A 23737-nucleotide genomic window follows, 5' to 3' on the forward strand; every position below is an offset into this window, starting at 1 on the left:
GAAATCAAAGCCTAAAGCAAGATAACTATATTTAAAATGTGAAAAAAAACATTGTTCCGCTTTCAGTAAAATGGTGTATATTTCTTTTATTTATTGTATTTTTTTGTACTGCTGTATTTTCAGGCTTTATGTATGATGTAGCATACATTTACAGTATTATTAAAGTGTCAAATTTGTGTGCAAAGTGCAATTTTAAAAGTTCAATCTGATATAATGTGACATAATTGTATTCTCTGAAGTCTTAAATGTAATCAGGGATGCACACTATATCTCATTTGAATCAAAATTTGAGTTGGCACCACTCCAAACTCTGAACAGAATCCTTATTTTTAAACCTAAATTACAAATCTAACTGCAATAGGTCTACTTGTCTGAAAAATCACAATTATATTTTCGTCCAAAATTGTGCAGCAAAACAATAATATTTATCGTAAAGTCTAAAATTATTTTCAATCCAGGACACAAGCCTATGTCCATTCATAACTATACAATTTACCTTACACAAATCCTCTTACAGCCACTTTTTACACTCACTTTAATATATTGATTGCATCCAGGAGAGAAGCACTCTGGAGGAGACCGTTCAGCAGCCCCTGACCTTCAGCCATCCACTCACTGCTGTTTAAGGGCAGTGCTGTGATGACCAGAGGAGGACGCTGTTTTGCCCCGTCCCCTGATAAATAAATCAACAGGCTTTTTGTCTTTTTTTTTCTACATATGATTTAACAGACAAAGGTGAAGTATGTCTATTTTAAGTCTTCAGCGTGCATTGATATTTATCACACAGGAACTGATTTTAAAGTAAAATAGGACGCAGAACAATGCCTATTTCATCAATTTCATTACATTTGCCATATATATCGGGGACAGTTCATGCCTAATAGCATTTGCCAGGTTTCCCTTTACAATGCGGTCATGTTTTCATTTGAATATGTAGCATCATGCGGTAATGAGATTTTATGACATACTTCTGGCCTTAAATGGACACTGTAACGATGTTTACCCTTAGTTAGTCTTTATTTGAAGGGACAATGTACAGAGACATTATACTCATAAAACAGAGATGTCCTGCACCAGATTATCGCTAAACAGCTAGTTTCCATCTGCAGTCCCTGAGGAACAAAGATAAAGTATACAATGCAATTCACACATTCAACAATACGATGGAGTGTAAGGGTCACTTAAATTAAAATTAAATGTATTAAAAATAAAAACAATAATAATAATAATATGCGGACGCTACGAGAAAAAAGTCGTAATATTACGAGAAAAAAATCGTAATATTACGGGAAAAAAGTTGAAATATTACGAGAATAAAGTTGTATTTTTATGAGAGTATAGGCTGCTGTGCGTGAATGAGTGACCAGTGCGTTATGGAGAATTTGGAGCATCTTGTTCAGATAAACTTTCAGCTGGGGTTTACGCATGATGAAATACTGTGTCTTTTAGCCCTCCATCACCACACTGTCATTAGTATAAGTACTTTGAAGGGACACTGCAAGAATTTGAGTTTGTTTAGTTGGAGGAACCAGATTTGGAAGAAATTGCTATATCTGAACAAAATGCTTCAAATTCTTCATAACGCACTGGTCACTCATTCACACACAGCAGCCTATACTCTCATAAAAATACGACTTTATTCTCGTAATATTACAACTTTTCTCTCGTAATATTACGACTTTATTCTCGTAGCGCCCACATTTTTTTTATTTTTTTTATTTAAGTGACCCTTATACTCCGTCGTACAGACCAGTCCATAGCCTTTTTTTTTTTTAGTTCTTTTGAAAAGGAGTCATAGTTGGGTTGATTTTTGATATCGTCTGGAAGTTGGTTCCATTCTTTTAATGTACTGTAGGAAAAGGCTGACTGTGCAAAAGCAGTTTTTCTTTTTGGGATGGCACACTGCCCCTGGTGGAGGCCCGTGTGATTCTGGAGGTTGTTGCTGATGTGAATTGGATGAATTGTTTTAGAGGTGCAGGTGCAGTGTTATGTAGGATTTTATGAGCCATTTGAATAGATGCGTATTTCTGTATATTATCCAAGTTTAGAAGTGTGTATTTTTGGAGTATATGGCAGTGATGGTATTGGCGTGTTTTTTTGTCTAGGACTTTTAGTGCCTGTTTATGTAAGGATTCTAATGGTTTTAATGTAGATTTGCCTGCCTGGGACCAGGATGTTATGCAGTAAAAAAATCGAGACATGATCATGGCATTGAAGAAAATGTGAGCTGCGTCTAGAGTGAGTGAGTTTCTGATGCTTCTGAAGGTTTTTATGTTGTAATTGAGGCTTTGGTACATGTGTTTTATGTGTTTTTTAAATGTGAGAGTGGGATCCAGAGTTATACCCAGGTATATGTAGTTGGTGACGTTTTGTATGTTTTCTCCATGTACAGTAATGGTGGGAAAGGTGACTGTTTACTTTTATTGACAAAATACATAGCTGCTGTTTTCTTTATGTTGAGTGTGAGGCATGATTGAGTGAACCACCTCGCCACTTTCACCATGGCTGTGGTAAGTTTGGCAGCTACCTGTCCAGCATCCTTGCCCCATGTATATATGACTGTGTCATCTGTATACATCTGGATGTTACCATCCTGGCAGACAGACGGCAAGCCATTTATATAGAGGGAGAAGAGAAGTGGACCAATGTTGGAACCCTGTGGCAGACTGATGTGTGATGAAATGATGTTGGATGTGGTGTTTTCTATGCGGACACATTGAGAGCGGCCTGACAGATAGGACCTGATCCAGGTCAGTACGTTTGTTGACAGGTTGTAATTTGTTAATTTTGATAAGAGAATAGGGTGACTAACTGTATCAAATGCTTTGCGCAGATCCAAGAATATTGTTCCTACTACTCCTCCATTATCCAGTTTAGATTTTATTGTTACCCTGACCTCTAAATGACTTTCCATTGTGACTCACAAATGTTAATGCTCTCCTTAAGCACCAAGTTCAATATTGACTGAAACAAAAAAGTCTATTTCATCTTCTGTCACATACATACTATCGTATTCATGTTGGATGTTGTACTCAAATATGTGTATTAAATTATTTGTATTTACCCTGTTTATGGTGTGTAATGTGCAACTACCATTTAATGAAAATATTTCCTGTTTCCCCCTTATAGGCAGTTCAGTTCGCCTTCTTTGCCTACTGCTTTTGAAATGGCAGCATGGGACGGCCATGGTTCTCTAGATACCAGAGAAGTAAAAAATGTCTCTTCTCCAATAGGTAAGATTTGACAAATATTTTTAACATTATATTTTGTAAACAATCTATTGTGTTTACAGTTAACAAATCGTGTGTGAATTTGGAGTGCTACATGGTCCTGACAGAAGCTGAGAAGACAGCGATCGGCTCCATTTGTTTCCTGGCTGGTCCTCTCACCTTCCTAGAGAACAGTGTGGTTCTGCTGGTGATCCTGTGCACAGCCGCCCTCAGGCAGAGGCCATCCTACCTGTTCATAGGCAGCCTGGCTCTGGCTGATGTGTTCGCCAGCTGCTTCTTCACCACCAGCTTCTTGGACTTCCATCTGTTCCGACGCAGAGATGGGCCTACAGCGTACCTCTTCAAATTAGGAGGAGTCACGATGACCTTCACCAGCTCTGTGGGTAGCCTGTTGCTCACAGCGCTGGACCGTTATCTGTGCATCCACCAGGTGTCCTCATACAAAGTGCTGGTGACACGGCGCAGAGCCCTGCTGAGCCTGCTCATCCTTTGGGGTGCCACCACCTTCATCTCATTCCTGCCTCTGATGGGCTGGAGGTGTCCCACGGGCCTGACCCCCCCCTGCTCACGCCTATTTCCCTACATCAACTCAGCCTACCTGGCCTGCTGGACCAGCTTTATTCTGGTTCTACTGGCTCTCATTTTAGGGGCCTATGCTCTGATCTTATGGAAAGCCCACCGCCATGAGGCCTCTATGACCAGCTTGCAGGTAGCAACGGGGTCAGGACAGGCCCGAATGAGAATGGACATCCGATTAGCTCGAACATTTGGGCTCATTCTGCTTATCCTAGTGGGCTGCTGGCTCCCTGCACTATCCTTCATGATAGCAGATGTGTCTGCAGTGCTGAGCCACACCCAGCTCAGGGCCTTTGCTTTCTGTAGCACATTGTGCCTGGTGAACTCTGCAGTCAACCCTCTGCTGTACGCACTGCGCTGCCGAGAGCTCAGGGAGGCTCTGGTGCAGCTCATTCACAGGCTGTGTGAAATGGGCAAATGTAAAAAACCTACTGAACACTTCTCTCCAGAATCACAGGATGGAGCAGATATGAGCTGTACGGCCCTATCGGAGAATGGGAATGATGTGCTAACCAACAGAGCCTCACAGATCACCTCAGTGTCTGCGGAAATGAACAAAACCTAAACTCAGTGAGGGCAATATACAAGTTTAAATTAAATACTTACAGAATGCCCTCATTGGTGTGTACAAGAAACAAACAATGATGAGAATTTTTAATTAAAGCTGTATTTGAAGATATCACACTAAAAAGCACGCCAATGCCAGGTTAACTTTACTCAGATATTTTTCTGTGACAAAGGCACATCAAAGGAATAACCATTCAACATTAAGCTAGAAGGACACGAGTGACCTTTTGTTTATATTAGGCTATACTGATGGGTAATAACCTAATAATTGTTTCCAGCTCTCACTCGCTTTCCAACTATCACTCACAATCACACACGCGAGGTGTTTTGCCCAAGGACACTATGACAATATACATGCACTGCTGGAGTCAAATTGCCAATATTCTCCACCCTCTGAGTGTACTGAAAACAGACTGTACTTTAACTGTACAAATTTCTGTATGAAATGTTTTTTTTTTCTTCTTTGTTTTTAGTCTTGTATATGGATGTGAATATGCATAGACAGTGTGCTTGCAGGGTGCCTTTTCTAAATGCACATGAATGCCAGGACACCACAAAGACTTGGGACATGGGGGTTTTCCATGTGCTCTTCATGTGCATTCAAGCAGTGTGCTGCAGAGGAAAATGAAAGAGGACTGGCAGCCACAGTGGAACAACTGGCAGCTACAATACGCACACATACATAGGCCATACAAAGCACATAGCTTTGAGTGCTTGACATTCAATAGACCTGAATGCTAGTTGTTTTGAATTGTTTAAAGCCTTTCTTAGTTTTTTTGTATGCTTTAAACTAGGAATTGTTCAGGGAACAGAATTCTAATTGTCCAACAAGCCTCAAATATATGACCACTCTATTTGTGAAATAGCCCACATCTTATGTGAAAAATGTTGAGCAGAGCTTGTAAGTCTAATTGGTAATTTATTCCAGTTGTACACCAAGGTTGGTTCTTCTTCTTTGGCTTGTTTATATATTGTTTTCTGTATGTTCTCAATTGCTATTAAATGTCAAATATAGACTTCATGCATCTCTGTCTTCATTTTTGTGGAGTAAACTCAAATGTGCGGCGCTGGCTGTATTATTAGTCGTTAAGCCTGTCTATAAATCGCGTTTCTATGGGGCTAGAAAAACCCTTTCACCAAACTGGGGTTTATCATTGACTGTAGCCTATATAGGGTATTAGAGTTAGAAGACAATTGCCTCTTTTACCTGGTTCCCATCACCAGACGTCTCGTGAACCTCTACTAAGAGTTCATCCAGAGATTTACTTAGAAAATAGGGGATTGTTCCCACGAATACAACGTAAAGTGTTGATAAATAGTACCATGCGTAATCAAGTCCATAAATATGTATTTTTAATATATATATTTGCTAGTCGAATGCCTGCATATGCATTCGGGTTTTTTAAGGAAACGTGTAAATATATTTCTTTTTTGGAGAACCACCCCTCTCGCTACAGATGGTACGGCCCACCATTGTGACGTTTTAAAAATTCAGCAGGCTTCAGTTGGCCACAACTCAGAAGAAAATCCGTTGTTGTGGAGGAAGAAAGGCTTAGCAAACACGGAGCGTTAACGCTGCAATCAGGGCGGCGGAAACCCCTGCTTTTGTGGGTCCATTTCTTCACTTTGTTTTTCACTTTTGCTTAGCTAACATGGCGTGTGGAGCTACGTTAAAGCGGTCGATGGAGTTTGAGGCCCTGCTCAGTCCCCAGTCTCCCAAGCGGAGAAGGTGCAACCCTCTGCCGGGGACTCCCAGCACTCCGTCACCGCAGAGATGTACCCTCCGTCCGTCTGTCGACAGTCCGACGCACTCCATGTCTCCGCCAGTTATGGGGGGCGAAAGTCGTCTTACCCCAGGTATGGAAACTAGGTCGATAATGACTTTTTCTGCGTTTGCTGGTGGGTGTCATGGGGGAGGGGGGTTGGGTGGAGAATCAGATGGGGGTTGGAGGCTAATCGTTAGCTTAGCTAATGTTACAAACGTCAGTTAACGGCTTCACAAAGTTTACATCTCGCGCTAATATGTTTTAAACGATTTTTGACCGCTCCGTGAAAATCTTTTGCTTTTATTATGTTTCAGCCAACAGCTCCATCAAGCAAGCACATTGCTCTTACTTTGCTAGTCTTCCTCAGTTACTTCTTACAAATGCACTACTGATTTATTCAGAGATGGCCTTAACTTTACCCCTCACTCTGAGAATGTGAAAATATGAGTCCTGTCTCAAACAAAGGCCGGGCCTATGTGCTGGTGGGTATTTTGCCTGTCGGTGTGCTGGTGGGCATATGGGCCCGTCCATGTGATGGTGGGTATATGGGCCCGTCCGTGTGATGGTGGGTATATGGGCCCGTCCGTGTGATGGTGGGTATATGGGCCCGTCCGTGTGATGGTGGGTATATGGGCCCGTCCGTGTGATGGTGGGTATATGGGCCTGTCCGTGTGATGGTGGGTATATGGGCCTGTGGGCCTGTGCACCTGCGTGACACTTCTTGTGACTGTGTAAAAGACAAATGGCAGCCCAGTAGCAGACCCATCATGGAATCCTGTTCATTAGAAGCTCCCAGCTAATGTTTCCTGTCCAAAGTGCACTCTACCACCTAGCCCCCTGCCCTGTTCACCACTGCCGCTGTCCCTCTTTCACCCTTAAGGCATTGTTGGGCCTTTTTCCTTTTGACCTGGAATGCAGCTCCTCTGCACTGGCCACATCTGGGGTGCACCATCAAAACACTCATGGGAAGGCTTATTGTGCTGTCTGTGAGCACCCCTCCTTCCCTCACACACATATAAATGATCCTTGAGTACATCAATATACTGTCGATATTATATTATCATTACCGTACTTCAGACAGATGTGCAGCTGTTCCTTTATCTGTTTGTTGATTTCCAGACATTAACAAAGTTTCTTTGTTGAAGTGTTTCCAAGGGTACAATGAAAACACCCAAAAGTCATAAAGTCACTGACCTTGGTGTGTAATCCGTATGATGAGATCAGATTTGTTGCTCACATAGTTGCGTGAATATAAATGTGCCTCTTATAATTCTTTATTTATAAGCTTGAACAGTCTTCTGAATTGAAAGCTCCTTGCTGCAACTGCCCTCATAGGGCAGGCATGTGTTTGTGTGCAGTAGACACGAGGTTCTGATATCAGGTATTGGCCTCACCTTGGCTCAGAAGGGGCCCCTGTGGGAAAGGCACTGCAGGCCCTGCCTTTCTGCTGCACTGTGCCAGAGAAGGCAGGCTTGTGTTGAGGGAAAGGTCAGCTGTCATTCCTCCCACCCTCCTCTGTCTCTGCCCAGGAGGGTTCCAGTCAGGCAGATTGGCATGTAGCAGTGCAGGTAGGTGCATGAAAGAGAAACTGGGCAGATACCTTCAGGCTCTTAAAGGAGATTTTAATGATAACTGTAGTGTTATTGCTTATTAAGAATAGTGGTTGTACTAGCTTTAGACAGAATTTTGACATGGTTTTGAGTTCACAATACTAAAATGTTTATTTTTATACTAGGGAATTTACCCGATACTCAATACCACAATTATTTTGATGGTAGAATGTAATTTACAACATTAACTAATAGTACTTTCTTTTATGTTGCCATGTGGTGTTATATCTGAATAATTACTCAGTCATCCTGGTATACATGGTCTTGTACTAGTTCTGATACGGCTCAAGATCATTCCAAATCTATTCAGGAAAGGTTCATTTCTGTCCGGTGATGCAGCTTTTTTTGTATTGATACTTGTTCAAATGAGTATCTAGTTTCAGCATGGATTAGTATCTGATTTTCAATACTTTTGACAATTCTACCAATCTCCTCATTATTGCATGTCTGAGCATTGAACTCCAGTATCTTCTCTTCATAACTGCGGCAGAGGTGGTGAATTGCGAGTCTGATTCCTCTCCTGGTTGTATTCACAGCTTGCCCAATGCCCATCTCGCCCTCAGTTGTGCTCATTCACCCCCTTCCCCCACGGAGTTCCCCCACCTCCTGGAAGTACCCTCAGATTGATTACTTGGCCTGACTTTGGCAGGGTCAGTGTTGCCTAGCGACGCCCACTTTGAGCCCAACACTGGTTGGCAGCAGTGCAAAGGAGCACCAGTAGTGAAGGGCCCCATTTGTCAGTCGCTTCTGCCTCTTATGTGGACTGTGTACTGTTCATTTATGAATTCTGAAACCCCAAATTCCATCACTATTGGGCTTAAAATATAAAAAAAACACACATTCTATACACCTTCACTAGAATCATTTGGATAATTTCAGCTCTGAAATTGCCCATCTCTACTGAACAAAAGATAAAGGGTAGCTGTTAACTTGAAAACTATGCTTCATGATAAAAGTAACAGCATTTTGAGCTTGGGAGATGTGGACGGACTAATACTCAATCTTGTGAATGAAAAAACAAGAACATTCTACCATGGCTTAAAGCTTATAAAACTTAGGACCTTTATTACCTTTTTATTAGGAATCAGACTGAAAAGTAAAAGAAAGATCCATATATTTCACTCTTGATTATTACAGAAGCTGTCCTCATATCTTGTCCTCACATTACAATGCACTAGTTTGAAATGGTCTACCTGTGTCTCTTACATTACATGATCATCATTATTATTATTATTATTACATGGCCCAAAGTTCTGTGCTGGCATTCATTCAATCAATCACTGGTATAATTTGCAGCCCGTGGCCCTGTGAGGTGCAGGGATGGTGTTTTTGTTCAGACACAGCTTTATTAAGAGTGAAAGCCTCCGCAGCCCACTGAGCCTGTCAGATTAGCCTTGTGTATTGTTAATGCTTAGAGGTTACAAAGGCCACATTCTACAGGAGGGCCCCAGTCATTCAGCACCCTGACCGACCCAATAACCGCCTCTGCAGTCAGGGAAGATCCTGCTTTTTTGGACACGAGTGTGAACAAGTCCCCCGGCTCTCTGCACCCAAGATAAATGAGACCTGCTTATTTAGATAGAGGAAGAGCCCCTGCTTTTGCAACTTTACTCCATGATTCTGGGCGGTTCAATATCTGGTTATCTTTCTGCTTTGCCCTGACGTGTTGTTTTTAACATTCTCTTTTTGACCTTTGGATGGATTGAACGTGTTTAGGATGTGTACTAAAAGTAGGGCTTTCTCTAGATGTCACAAGATCAATTTTATATATATATATATATATATATATATATATATATATGACTTTCAGTTAGAATTCTAAAAAGATAAATCATGGTATCCAATTTCACTAAAGATAAAGCTGTGCAAATTTAATGAAGATACTTTCTGTATGAATTTGCATTGTAAGGATTTTATTCTACCACTATCACAACTATGGCTGTCAAAGAAAAAGAATACCCAGATAATCATTGTTGCTAAAACTGGCATAAAAACTAGATACTTTTATAGTATTATAATATTTATACAGATAAAATACTGAGAGTAAATATAGACAACAAAAACAGTTGAGCTTTCCTGGATAGTTTAAGAATAGTCTTTATCTGTATCAGAATAAGGCAACGTGGTATTGGTAGCATTGAATAAACCACCTTTTTTTTTTTTTTTTTTTTTTTTTTTTTTTTAAATTGAAATTACATTCTATTGTCTATACAATGTTAATAGAAAATGTTTTTTAGAGTCTCAAGGCTTTTCCTTTGTCTCAAAATCAAGTTGAGTGAAGTTTTTAGTATTGTCGTGACACACTAATCGTAAGTTTTCTCTGATTACTTGGCAGCCCCAGTTTTGAAGTATTTAAAACATTTTGGTGTGGGCTCCTATTTCAACTCAACTTTCTCCAGATCACATGCAAGATTTAAGCATTTGCCCAGCTGTTACTACTTTGACAAAAGCATTTCTTGAAATATGGGCTGCTAAACTCTTGAAGGAAAAGTGAAAAATGGATATGATGTTTTCTGAAGCCTGCAGTTGTAGTTTGTCATACGACCACAGCTGTTTTTGTGTTGACACCACACTTCCTGTCTCTAAGCTGTTGTTTGAGAGCCCAGGGGAAGTGCCAGAGTTTTGTCACGATGGCTAGTGATGATATGCTATTCAAATGTTTGTTCTGGCCGGAAAACGCCCTTTGCTTAGTAGTACCCATTCTAAACACGAAATGCCTACTGTGGTTATAGTTACAGAAAAAAAACTAGAACAAAAGGTATACTTGGTAGTGACAAGCTGCTATAATTTGCCAAGTGGTGGTTCTGCTCATATTGTAGTGACTGTGAGGTATATTAAATGAAATGGCTCCTATGAGCTTTAAATCATGTTTTAATATTATTGCCTCATCAAAAACGTACCAGAGTTTTCTTTCATTCACACATGTTTGAGTAATTCTTCTATTAGCCTGTCTACATTTCCAATGTAGACAGGCTAATAAGATAGTTTAATAGCAAAAAATTAACAACTACCTTTTGTGCAGTAGAAAGGGGCAATTCCAGGATATTATCCATATGATTCTAGTGACCGTGTATGGAGTTTAAAAACACAGTGGAACACTTGCTGGTTTGCCACACAGGTCACAAGGTGATGGAAGGAATTGTTTACTGCTTGAGAGAAGAACTAAATATGCAGGGTTTGTGTGTTAAACATGTGTGAATGAAACGACACAAAACATATATACACATACAAACATATACAAAACATGTATATTTTTGATAAGGAAACAAAATAACAGATCAGAAAATGGGGTAATATAGGACCCCTTAAATATGTGTTTTGTTTTTGGTCCTACAGAGCAGATCTTCCAGAACCTGCGTCAGGAGTACAGTCGCATCCAGAGGCGGCGACAACTGGAGGGGGCCTTCAACCAGAGTGAGCCCTGCAGCTCCAGTGATGTCCCCAGCCCCAGCTCCTCCCTCACCGCCCCCAGCTCCCCTCCAGGTACTCATGGCAGCAAGTGGTAGTGTTGTTTTTTCATTTTTATATTCTAAAATGCTGTGAATAAAATAAAAAATTCTCCAGCTGTATATTGCACCCGTAAACTGCTAGAGTCCAGTATTGAGCACACTCCGGAATAGATTACCATCTTTATATTATCATTCGCAACTGTCCTGTCCACATACAAATAGATTTTCCTTGCTCTTGTCATTCTATGCTGCAAAAACAGAACATCGGTAATGGGAGCTTGTTTACCTGTATCAAACTGTTGTCCTGACCCAGCACTCCCCATGCTATTTTATGGAAATGAGGCTAATGTCGTCCCATATTGAAACACACAGGGTTTATAGTTTCAGGGGCTTTTTAAAGTGGAACATCACAGAAGTGTAAAAATTGGTATGAGATGTTATCTAGATGCTTAGCCCTAGGGCTGCACTACTTTTTCACATGTGAAATTGTGTCATAGATCATTGTTATCATTTACAACTCCAGAGAATAAAGCAGCTATGCCCTCACTCACTCTGCCAACTTTGCTGACCATTAATTTACAAAATTTAAGCCCTGATGTCTATAGGTGACTTGAACCATTGAAGAGGAATGAATCACTTGATGAAAGCTGGCTCCACTTGTAACAGATTGTAACAGACTAAAAAACTGCGGCAAGCTGCCGCTGAAGCGAGATCTAGTGAGCATTTTGAACTTGTGGTATTGCAATGCTCAGTTTGTTTTGCCTTTTCAGGTGCCTCCAGGAAGGACCAACCCTCTTTTACGCTGAGGCAAGTAAGCTACCTGTGTGAGCGGCTCCTCAAAGACCACGAGGACAAGATCAGGGAGGAGTACGAACAGATCCTTAACACAAAACTTGCAGGTAAAATGTCTCTAATATTTTGTCAATCTTAACTCTGCCAGCCCTCCACTTTTTTATTTTGTGTATAGATTTAAACTAACTCTGAATGCAATTTATTTATAAGTCAGTAAAATTGGCAATCCGGTGTAAGGAAACACGCCAAATTACTTCTGGTTGTTTATTTTTCTGAACAGAAGGGCTACTGTAGGCCGTAACCCACACCAATACAAGAGCAAAACAACAGCAATCTCAGTTCGGCAGAGCCAGTAACTGACGAATAGAACCTTCACGTCAACTTGTCGGCATGGTAACCAAAGTGTGACATACTAAAGCACTCGCATGTTAACAGATACGAGAACAAGAAAAGGTGAACTAAGCTCTGAACTAAACACAAAATATTAAATCATTACAATATGTACAAAAAACCTTGGTGCCTATTCAGGGATTTAATGATTTTTTTTATTTTTTATATGCACTCTGTTTTGGTGACTTAAGACTTATCATAAGATATATTTTGTTTAGATTGTATTTCTATGGCAACAGACCTATCTTTCATCACGCTGAAACCCATGGATTGAGTAAACAGTATTAGGTTCTGATCCCTTGTTTTACTTGAGATATTTTTTTTTTTTGCTATTAGTATGTTAGACTTCACTAAAATATTTAAATTAAGTCTCTTCATCTAATTCACTTTCATCTTTCTCTTCCAGAACAATATGAATCGTTTGTGAAATTCACACAAGACCAGATAATGCGAAGATACGGAGCACGGCCTGCTAGTTGTAAGTTTCACAAAGTGCAAAGATGAGCACTAACTCCTTTTGATCTTACAATAGAAATCAATTTTATCTCCATTTTGTGTTTCAGACGTCTCGTGAGCTGACATCGATGAGATCCCAGCTTCCTCTCACAAGATGGCTGCTCTTTTATTCACCCCTTCTTCTTGATTTAATTTTTATTTTGTCTTTTTACCCACTCCCACATCAAACTGTTCAGGTGCCATGGTTTTCTCCAGTTTTTAAATCCACACATTCAGATAAGTAATCGCTGCTGGCCAAAAGGTGTATGAGAATCAAACGTAATGTAAAAAGTCCACTTGTCTCTGCCCTCTTGTTGATATGCTCTCTGGAAATCCTGACTATAGAGAATCTGTGCCGATTTCTCTCTGGCGCTGTAGAAAAAGCTTATTGGCTCAGTGATTATTCTGTATACCCTCCCAGCAGCTGTATGTAAAGTCCCCTGCTTCACACGTCCCACCTTTTTTCTCCTGAGCTCATCATATCTCTTTACCTAAGAATATGCTTTTTTTTTTTTTTTCCCTTTTGAAAAATTAAAAGTTCAGTGATTAAAGTTTTGTGTTGTTTTCTTGCAATTTGATAACAGCATATTGATGCCTCTTTCTAACCTCACAGAAATATAACGTTTGTAGATTTTTGATTGGTGTATGGTCATATATGCAACACAGTTTTATCAGTGCAAAGCTTATGTTTGTTGACATTCCCTTTCATATGCAAATACTGCACAACATAATTCCAATGTCATCTGCATTCATTAAAGCAAAGGTGAAACATTCAGGAAATGTGTAAAGCCCTGGCCCATATTCTATTGTATTACATCTACTATACTACATGGTAAGCAATATTTGAAGTTACATCAAATAAAACTATATAAGGAGTATTAACATTTTAAATACATTGCATGTTTCGTATTGGTGTGTTTCGTATCCTTGCTATAACATTTTAAATGCATCTGGTGAATGTTCCAGGGTATGGCATTAAACTTGCCTGTTGAACATTTATTACATGTGTTATAATTGATCATAAACAAATCGAAAGACATGCATTCTTATTGTTAATAGGTCTGTTTTCCACAGATGTAATGTGTAACTTGACACTTACCTGCTTTGTGTGCATGGAGATGGACAAGTTTAATGCCGTACTGTGGGAAGTGGCAGATCCTTCCCCAGAAAAGCTGGCTACAGAGTGGGCCTTTAAAGCCAAAATATTATGGTACTTTTAATATTAATTAGGCTACCTTCATAGATTTTACAGAACAAAAACATGAGCCACTAGTACACGTGTTTCCTGAATAACACACCTTAATCCTTGTTGTTCGTTGTTGCTGTAATAACTAGTAAAGTAATGGATGAATGGAGACAAACAGGTGATGGGCCCTCAACCTGAAAGGTTGCATAGTGCACCTTTAGGGGCACAGAAACGCACGCGCTGTAGGCGGGCTAATCTCCTTTTTGTGTGATCTGGCGCCATCTTGTGGTAGTTAAAATCCTAACTGAAACCAAAACAAAACTTATATATTCTAGTAACAAACATCTTCATTCCCAATAATTTGTCAGAGAGCAGTTCACAACATGTCTAAATGTAAAGTACTAAACAGCCCACGAAGAAGCCCCCTGTGTGTGACGTCAGCGGTGCAGGTGTGGCACTGGGACAGGTAAACTGCAGAACGGACAGCGCGCGTTTGGAGTCGCGTTAGATGTTTACACGGTAAAGACTGGACCAAGGGAAGCATCGCGGAGTAATTTGGACGGAGGAAGGAAGTTTGTTGCACACAAAAGCAATGGAAGGGCTATAATTATCTCCCAGTGCATTTTCCACCGAGCTTTGGGACTCTGGCTTTGAGGCAGGGACACCGCGGGTCGGCTGCTAAAATGGAGGAATAGTTTTCTGTATCTTCTGCCTAAAAGTTGGAAAGCGGTTTGTCTAATTTATATCGTGCTTTGGGGGTTAGTTGGACGCATCTCTGGAGTCTTCGTTCCTGAGGTTTTCTGTGAGTAAACCATTACACTACTTTAACATAAGGTAAGAATTAGTCAAATGAGATAGGAAAGTAGACTAGAAGTAGATTTAACTATTGCAGCGTTAAGTAAGTCTATTTCTAACCAGCAGCCCTTTGTTAAAACTGAAAAACCTACTGTACTAATCAACTGGAAATGTAGTCTACAGTAGATATAAGACTTTTACGCACCGTCACCAGGAAGCACATGCTTATATAGGCCTATAAATGTTTATATAGGCCTATGCAATTTAAATATGTGGTGATTCTTGTACCATTAGGCCTCACACAGTACCTGCAATGTACAAACGGGGTTCATTTGGAACAGTAGTTAAGCATCAAGTGAAATAAATAACCAAATAAGAAATGACCACCATTGCCACCTGCTTGACCCCATGGTGCTGTTCTTGCTGGAATGTTGTCTGCATAGAGATGGATACTTTAATGCCATATTGTGGGACACTGCAAGTAAAGCAAAAACATTGCAACAACAGTGCACATTTAAGGCAAGGCAAGTTTATTTGTATAGCACAATTTGTACACAAAGTAATTCAAAGTGCTTTACAGAATAAGAAGGACATTAAAATCATACAAATCAAAACAAATATTCACAAATAGTCTTCATAAAATTAACATTAAAACAGAAGAGTGCAGAATAAAAACCTTTTCAGTCATTTTAAATGTATTTTTTTCCACACTAGTCTTACAGCAGAGATGGCCCAAGACCCGGAGACCCTGGAGCCCTTCCCGGTGGACAGAGATGGCATACAGTTCAGGAGGGAGGAAGACAAGCCGGATGGAAAGCTGGGATGCTGTGACAAGTTCCAACACTCCTTGTCTAAATGGATGCTTCCGGAGAACAAACGTGACACATATCTGGAGCGGGCCAACTGCTGCCCACCCCCCATCTTCATCATCCTCATCAGTATAGGAGAGGTGAGAGACTCTCCGGCCCACTATGGATTGTGTGGACTATTTATGCAATATGTAGCCTACATTTGGTTGCATGTCATTGCTCTATAGATTAACTTTGCACATTAAACTAGGGCAAATATATAGGTGAGGTTAAAGTTGGCCTTTGTAATGTCTGGTATAAAATATTGATTTTAAAAGTGACACAATGGACAAGTACCATTTGGTTTTCAGGAAAACGCTTACCAACTGCACCATCCCCACCTGCCTGTATGATTTCTTTTTGTAATCGAGTACAATCTTAAAATAGACTGCGTAAAACTGCTGTCATGTAAATCATTTTTAACCACTTATACTGAACGTGAGTAGTGACTTTCCAACTCAATTTTGATGCTAATGAATTAGCTTGATATTCTACAGATTTCGCTACCACAGTGATAATAATACGTTTTTTTTAGACAATAGAATGTAATTTTCAAAACAAAATAGTAAGTACCATTTAGTATAAGACTGGTTGTCCTGTTTAAGTAATATTTATTAGTATCGATACTTGTTTAAATGAGCATCTACTTTTGATATTAGCTTTGGCATCAGTTAGTGTCTGATTTTTGATACTTTTGACAATCCTGTTCGTGACCATTTTATCCGTCCCAATGTCAAAAAAGTTTGATAGTTTATCAGTGTATATATTTACACATACTACATTTACTGGGAGGATAATCTTTACTTTAGAACTTTGTAAGGATCATATTTTTATTATTGGATGACTTAACTTAGAGTTCCAGTAAGTGAATTGAGCTTCAATTTCACTGTAGTGCTCTTCTTAGAAAACTTGAGACATTTTGAGTAATGAAAACATCCTCATTTAAAGGAATGTGTACTGTCAGCAGGTAGTCATGAGAAAAGTAGGTTACCACAGAAGGGCACAAATTTCTTTTGAAAGTGTTATAGAGTAGAATACTTCTAGCTGTGCACTTTGACTGCATTGTGTGGTTAATTGCAGAATTAACTTGCTATGCTATTTGTGAGGTATTGTGAAATAAAGGAAATTCTTTCTTTACTGTTAATTTCTGTGAGATGTTTATTCTGCTGTGCAACTACTTATTTAGCACTATGATAAAGTAGGAATATATGACAGTTCGGGCACAGTCAGACAAACTATTCCTCACAATACATTTATAAGATGTTTGAAAGGCCTAGATGCTTTCATTCTATTAACAGTTTGCATAAACATAGTTCAAGACAGAGTAACACTTGTCGTTTAAGTGATTAGATTGGGGTCACTGGAGATCTAATCAAATACTGTTAATTCATCCATTCAAACAACTGGAGCTCTGTGAGTGACAGAAGTCCATTTACTTAGCACTAAATGTCAGTAAGCATAAAGGGTTAGTTGCAAAAGCGATTCATTTCCGCACAGAAAATGCATGAGATTAACTGTGCTTCTCTGAATACATCCTCTGTGCCTCTGGGTATAGTGGATCAACCAGGGCCCTCACTCTCAAAGAAAATTTCACCAAGACTTTATATCACACTAAACATGCGACTTTCTTCTCCCCTCTCTCCCCCTCCCCTCTCTTCCCCCTAACACATTTAAATGTCTTATTACAGTACAAAAGATTTGGAGATGAGCCTGAACAAAGGTCAGGTGAGGGGAGGGGGAACAGGTTTCACATGTTGAAATGGTGATGGTAGCTTTAAGTCAGTTTTTTAGTCCTGGTTTAGTTTTTCCTTTAACTTGACAGTGCAGTATCATCATTACTATTGACCTTAACAGTGCAATGTAATAGCATATCATACTATTTACCATCACTGTCAGTATTCATTGTAGTAATCAAATATATTTTTTCTATTGTCTTTTCTGTGTTTTTCAGTTGGCAGTGTTTATCTACTACGCCGTGTGGAAGCCCCAGAAGCAGTGGATTACCCTGGACGAAGGCATCTGGACCAGCCCTTTGACGTACAAGCCGGAGTTCAGGGAGGAGGCGTGGCGCTTCATTTCCTACATGTTTGTCCACGCGGGGTAAGAGCGGTCAGGGAATAAGTGGCTCATCAAAGCCCTATGGAAAAAAACAGCTAAAGAGTGGTCACTGGGCAGGACTAAAATCCCTCAACATCACAGCCCCACAGTAAACACCAGTCTAGCTAAAGCACATAATCTTTATGTAGGTCTGACTCATGTGTGGTGTCATATGCTTTACTTAACATGTTCTAAATGTACTCGGATTTCTGGATTGTTGTAGTTCCTAATACTTGTAATAGTTTTTGAAATAAAAATCAACAATGGCTATGTACCCTTACACACTAAAATCTGATATTATAAAATCTCAAAAAAGCTGATAATGCTGCAACCAGCCAGTGACAAGCCACTACTACATTACAGCAACACACAGAAATGTATTCCTGAAAGTATTTGTTAATAATATTTGACTTTGTCCACTCTTTCCTTAGTATTGACTAAAGCATTGATACTGACTGGTCTATGTAGAGTGTCTTGTATGTACTTCTAGAGCTGATGCAAAGCTGATATTACCAAGTTTTCAAGCATCAGTGTAGCTTCAATTTTTTGAACAAAAAAACAAAAACAATAGTGGAAGTTAAACCCATACTTATTTCTCAGAGTGGAGCACATTGTGGGAAACCTGTTCATGCAGCTGTTACTGGGAATCCCGCTTGAACTGGTTCACAAGGGCTTTGAGGTGGGGATGGTGTACCTTGCTGGAGTCCTGGCAGGTGAGTACTAATGTGTATAAACCTATTGAAAGATAAGACTTGTCATTCACCATTCTGTTTATGAGTTAGGTCTGTGTAAAAGCTCGTCACTACATGTATTCTTTATGTGGTTGTTTGCTCCCAGGTTCTTTGGCCAGCTCTATATTTGACCCTCTCAGTGCCTTGGTGGGGGCCTCTGGGGGAGTTTATGCACTGCTAGGGGGCTATTTTATGAACGCAGTTGTGGTAGGTTTGAGTGGTGTAAGGTTATAAATTTCTTTTTGCTTTGTTCTTCAAAATCTTTTCTCATTCTTTGATCTTAATAAACAGAATTTTCGAGAGATGCTTCCAGTGCTTGGTGTGTTTCGTATCCTTGCTATTGTAATCATCGGTGAGTCTCTTTTAGATTCTGTAAACATCTTTTTCATTGCACAATTTTAAACCACGATAAATTGTCTTCACAGTGGGCACAGATTTTGGATTTGCCTTGTACAGAAGATTTTTCAGTGGTGATGAAGGACTGAGGGTGAGCTTTCTTTTCCTTCTCAATTACCAAATTATTATCCCCTGACCACAATCAATACAGATATTTGATATAGGTTTGGATATTTAACTATTTTAGCAAGATTTGTAGCATTGTACCTTTACCTATTATCACATACAATACTATACACTCAAGTCCTTACATAATCTCAATGCAACACGCCTTTGTGGTTTTGCCTCATACTAGAATTTTCCATCTTTAGATTTCTTTGTCTTCTTTTCAAACCAGACATACTGTATCCCAACTGCCTGTCTGCTTATTTCTGTGGTAAACCAGTATTTCAGGTTTATCAGCTGAGGTCACATATCACTATGACCAATCTAATCTCTCTGAGCCTACAGGACAATAATTAACCAAATCTGACTCCTCCTTCCCTCCACAGGTGTCCTTTGTGGCCCATTTTGGAGGGATAGTAGCTGGCATGACTATCGGCTATGTTTTCTTCAGTGATTATAATGAGAAACTGCTCAAAGACCCTCGATTTTGGATCTGTATAGTTGGGTTTGTGCTTTTTCTTCTCTTTGCGGTGCTCTTCAATATCTTCCTGTCTCCAGCTCCATAGAAACATTGGAGGACACAAGTACTGTACATCAAGTGCCGAACACTAAAGCCTTCATTTGACACTCAGGTATATTACATTTCCAAAAACACGTATTGACATCCGCCATAGAGTAGGTTGACATATCAACTAATTTTAAGGTTGGTGCCTCCTGCTGTTTATGTGTAGTACTACATGTATATTACAGTATGCAGTACACATGAGATAGTGAAGACATGAGATACATTTTATATGCATAATTTTTAAACATGTTGTTGGTGTTTTTAAGAGTTTGTCTGACATTTTTACTGTAGTTCTGTTGTAGAATTTAAATCATGCAAGATTGTAATGTGAAAATAAAAAACATGTTTTTAATCTATTGTATTATTGCTCTCACTGTGTACTCCTTATACACATACCAACAGCTTCACCATCACTGTTGACAACTCCTCAGTCTCCCCTTCAACCTGGACATCACCCTACCTTTCCAAGCCCACATCAATAATGTCACCCAGTCCTCCAGCAGCTCCACTGATTACCCATCAAACAACACATTCAATATGAAATCATTCTCCTCACATTCAAAGCCCTCAATAAAATGTGCCATCCATTTCTCTCATGTCTCCTCCATGTCTCTGCTCCTTCCCACTCTCTTCAGTTCTCCTCCTCCCTATGGCTCACTGTATCCTCCACCTGCTTGGCCACCATGGGTGCACAGGCTTTTAGCTACTCAGCCCCCACCCTCTAGAACTCTGTCCCAGCTGGACTCAGACAATGACCTCCCTTTTCAATTATTATTATTATTAATATTATTGTTGTTGTAATATATATATATAAGGTCCTTTGTGATTTATTCCAGAAGTATTGGGATTTCCATTATGTTTTTTTGGTCACTTCATGATTTGGGTGAACCATTCTCTTGTCTGGCCCGATAACAAGTTTTGTTTCAGTCGTTTCCTGTTGGACAGCACTACTTACAGAAGACCACTTGGCCCACTGTATATGCACATAAACTACATACACCTCAATTAGATAAAATCTTGATGTAGAAAAAAAAACTGTTCGGGGAGAACAAGTAAATACAAAATTTAAATTATTTGTACACCAAAATGCCAATATATATTCCCTGTTTAAACAACAGCAGGTGACACCACAAGGCCTAGTTACAGGACAGACCTGTGGAGAGGGGACAACACTCACAATAGGAATGCATGTGTTGAAAAGAAACTGCTGTAATGCAACAACATTTCCACTTGCTGTTTTTGGACTTTATGCTGTCCAATGAGATCTAATGTAAATAGACTAGTCTTAATATTTGTTTGTGTAATCAGTAGGTTTTCGATTTGGCTCCACATACCAGCTGCTTTTGCTGTATGTGGAATGTTGCCTCTGTCCCAAACCAATCAATATAACTAAGCTGGTCAATGTTCAATTACTGTATATATTCTCAATCTTAACTTATTTCACAGAAACTGTAAAAATATGATGTATCAAAGTCAGTACTGTGTTGCATTTTGTTGCATACTTCTTAACACTTAATTACAAACAATATTTCACAAATTTACCTTAGTTGTTGTAATTGACACACCACCATAATTGGATCTTAATGCTAGTGTGAATCTTGGCATACCACTTTTATTGTGTACTTGCTAATAGATGTATGTGTAAATGAGATAAACTAATGTCAAGTGTTAATTATTCATTTAAAATCAGTGGAGTATGAAATTGGACAGGATGAGCCATTGATCGTTTCCCTATAACAACAAACTATTGACTTACACTTTGTGTATCACTGACTAGGAACTCCAATGTTTTTTCTGTTTGTTCTGCATAAATATTTGGCTAGTAATTATGCCCATAATTTCTCTAAGGCACCTAAACACACAGCATATTGCAAAAGTGTGAGAATATATATAATACAAATCTACATATTTACTTTAGCTATTATGTGAAATATACTGCCAAGAAAGGCATACAGGATTATCCTGAAGGACAGGATTACTGGAAAACATGTCAAAATGAAATACATCAATAAATACATAATTACAAATTTTACTATACATTCACAATCTCTCCATCTATGTAGCTTTGTTCTGAATGCAACACTATAGAACAGTATTGACTTTCCCTGCTCACAGCACAGTTGGCATCCTTTCCCTCACCAGCTCAGTTGATCCTGCTTAGTTTGAGGCAGCACAGAGTAGTGGGGGCTGGCAAAGTTTGGGTGACGAGACTGGACTAATGCAGAGTGTGCTAACGATTTTTTTTTTTACTTTTTGGTGAGCACGTCCGGACTGCATGACCCGAGGAGATTTAAATCATCATCGGCAGTCCATCCATGCTGCTGCTGCTGCAAGGTAGAATTCCTAGTTTATACAATGAAAATTTTAGTTTTAATTTTAGCAGGTTAGTGTCTATTTGGATACTATGCAGTTATTGATGCTTCTTGTATCAAATGATTGCTAGTTATTAAGTATATTTTTTCTTCAATATTTTGCTTCTTGTACTTTTCAGTCATAATGGCAGAGTGAAGATGGGAGATTGGAACATCCTAGGGGGGATTTTGGAGGAGGTACATATCCATTCTACTATGGTAGGCAAGATCTGGCTCACCATCCTGTTCCTTTTCCGTATGCTTGTCCTGGGGGTGGCAGCGGAGGACGTGTGGAACGATGAGCAGACGGACTTCATATGCAACACTGAACAACCGGGGTGCAGAAATGTGTGCTACGACCTGGCCTTCCCCATCTCACTCATCCGCTACTGGGTGCTGCAGGTCATTTTTGTATCTTCGCCCTCATTGGTTTACATGGGCCATGCTCTGTACAGGCTGCGAGCACTGGAGAAAGCGCGGCAGAAGAAGAAGGCCCTTTTGAAGAGAGAGCTGGAGTTGGTGGACGTAGAGTCGGTGGAAACCAGGAAGAGGATTGAGCGAGAGATGAAGCAGGTGGACCAGAGCAGGCTGAACAAAGCTCCTCTGAGGGGCTCTCTGCTGCGCACATATGTGACCCACATCGTCACACGCTCAGTGGTGGAGGTGCTCTTCATGACAGGCCAGTATCTCTTGTATGGTTTCCACCTCTACCCCTTGTTTAAATGTGAGAGGAGCCCATGTCCCAATGCAGTGGACTGCTATGTCTCCAGACCCACTGAGAAAAGTGTCTTCATGGTCTTCATGCAGTGCATTGCTGCAATTTCACTTTCACTGAATATTCTTGAGATAATGCATCTAGGCTACAAAAAGATCAAGAGGGTGATTTTAGACTTCTACCCGAGGTTTAGAAACGGCACAGATGAACTTGAGGACTATTTTTCAAGCAAAGGTAAAAAAGAATCTGTTATACAGATGTACACAAGCTCAGCTCGAAAGGCAACAATTGCTTCAGCTCCAAGTGATTACAACTTACTGGAGAGGGTCCATGGCACCATTATGTATCCCAGCCTCATGAAATCATCAGCTTTCCTACCTCAACAACAGGAAGATGGCTCTAAATGTTCTGCCCACAGCCCCCCCGAGTGTGAGTGTACTCCCACTGCAAACAAGCCCTGCTCTTCATGCTACGATTTTCTGGTGCCTCCGAAACAGGAGGCAGAGGACATCCTACAAGTAATGCACCATGCAAAGGACAATGAAAACAGTGAGGGGACTAGCCCTGAAGCTGTTAAACTCCCAGAGAAGGTGTGTCACTCATCCTCCTTCCCCACACTGCCAGTGAGCGCTGTGCGGAGGCCGCTCCGAGCACACAGTTCTTTTAAATTCTCCACAGTGTTGGAGGGCAAAAGCTCGGACACGGACTCATACAGTGGAGCCAAGGCCAGTAGCCTGCACACATCTCCTCTAATACACTCAGCACAACAGAAAACCCACAGTCCACTTTCTACCTCTGAGTCTCAGGACAACTCCAGCTCTTGCTCCCGACACCACTCCAGACCCCCCTCCTCCAGCTGCAAGGTCTCCGTGACAAGCACATCAAGCAGCAGACGAGCACCGGATCTGCAAATCTAAAAGACAGAATCTACAAAACCTCTGTGGATATACAGGGTGCTATTAGGCCGAGTCCAGTTTTCATTGAAATGTAAAAAATGTGTGTATCTTTTTCCTAATAAAATGTGTTTGATAGGAATGCGGCTGGTGACTGGGGTACAACTGTCTTCGCTGAAT

General features: G+C 40.1%; 4 protein-coding genes across 5 annotated transcripts; all 4 read left to right on the forward strand.

The window, feature by feature from the left end:
* The first annotated feature begins 3144 nt into the window (after window positions 1-3144).
* Window positions 3145-5238, forward strand: cnr2 (cannabinoid receptor 2). Its single transcript, XM_033981443.2, has 2 exons — window positions 3145-3233; window positions 3293-5238. The coding sequence occupies exons 1-2, from the start codon at window positions 3167-3169 to the stop codon at window positions 4369-4371; spliced, it is 1146 nt and encodes a 381-aa protein (XP_033837334.1). The 5' UTR covers window positions 3145-3166; the 3' UTR covers window positions 4372-5238.
* Window positions 5239-5864: 626 nt separating this feature from the next.
* akirin1 (akirin 1) lies at window positions 5865-13426 on the forward strand. The gene is made up of 5 exons (XM_033981786.2): window positions 5865-6230; window positions 11086-11232; window positions 11969-12097; window positions 12787-12858; window positions 12944-13426. Exons 1-5 carry the CDS (start codon window positions 6026-6028, stop codon window positions 12952-12954), a joined length of 564 nt encoding a protein of 187 aa, XP_033837677.1. The 5' UTR covers window positions 5865-6025; the 3' UTR covers window positions 12955-13426.
* Window positions 13427-14505: 1079 nt separating this feature from the next.
* On the forward strand, window positions 14506-19685 carry rhbdl2 (rhomboid, veinlet-like 2 (Drosophila)). 2 transcript variants are annotated; one of them, XM_033981785.2, is made up of 8 exons: window positions 14506-14863; window positions 15571-15805; window positions 17656-17804; window positions 18402-18514; window positions 18639-18739; window positions 18824-18884; window positions 18958-19019; window positions 19420-19685. In XM_033981785.2, the coding sequence occupies exons 2-8, from the start codon at window positions 15584-15586 to the stop codon at window positions 19597-19599; spliced, it is 888 nt and encodes a 295-aa protein (XP_033837676.1). In that variant the 5' UTR covers window positions 14506-14863; window positions 15571-15583; the 3' UTR covers window positions 19600-19685. The 2 variants fall into 2 exon arrangements, with proteins under 2 accessions (XP_033837676.1, XP_055084120.1); XM_055228145.1 differs by lacking the exon at window positions 14506-14863 and adding an exon at window positions 14877-14895.
* On the forward strand, window positions 19592-23667 carry gja9a (gap junction protein alpha 9a). Its single transcript, XM_033981782.2, has 2 exons — window positions 19592-21932; window positions 22090-23667. The coding sequence occupies exons 1-2, from the start codon at window positions 21874-21876 to the stop codon at window positions 23579-23581; spliced, it is 1551 nt and encodes a 516-aa protein (XP_033837673.2). The 5' UTR covers window positions 19592-21873; the 3' UTR covers window positions 23582-23667.
* The last annotated feature ends 70 nt before the right edge of the window (window positions 23668-23737 follow it).

Source organism: Periophthalmus magnuspinnatus, chromosome 16 (assembly GCF_009829125.3).
Source record: "Periophthalmus magnuspinnatus isolate fPerMag1 chromosome 16, fPerMag1.2.pri, whole genome shotgun sequence".
Lineage (NCBI taxonomy): Eukaryota > Metazoa > Chordata > Actinopteri > Gobiiformes > Gobiidae > Periophthalmus > Periophthalmus magnuspinnatus.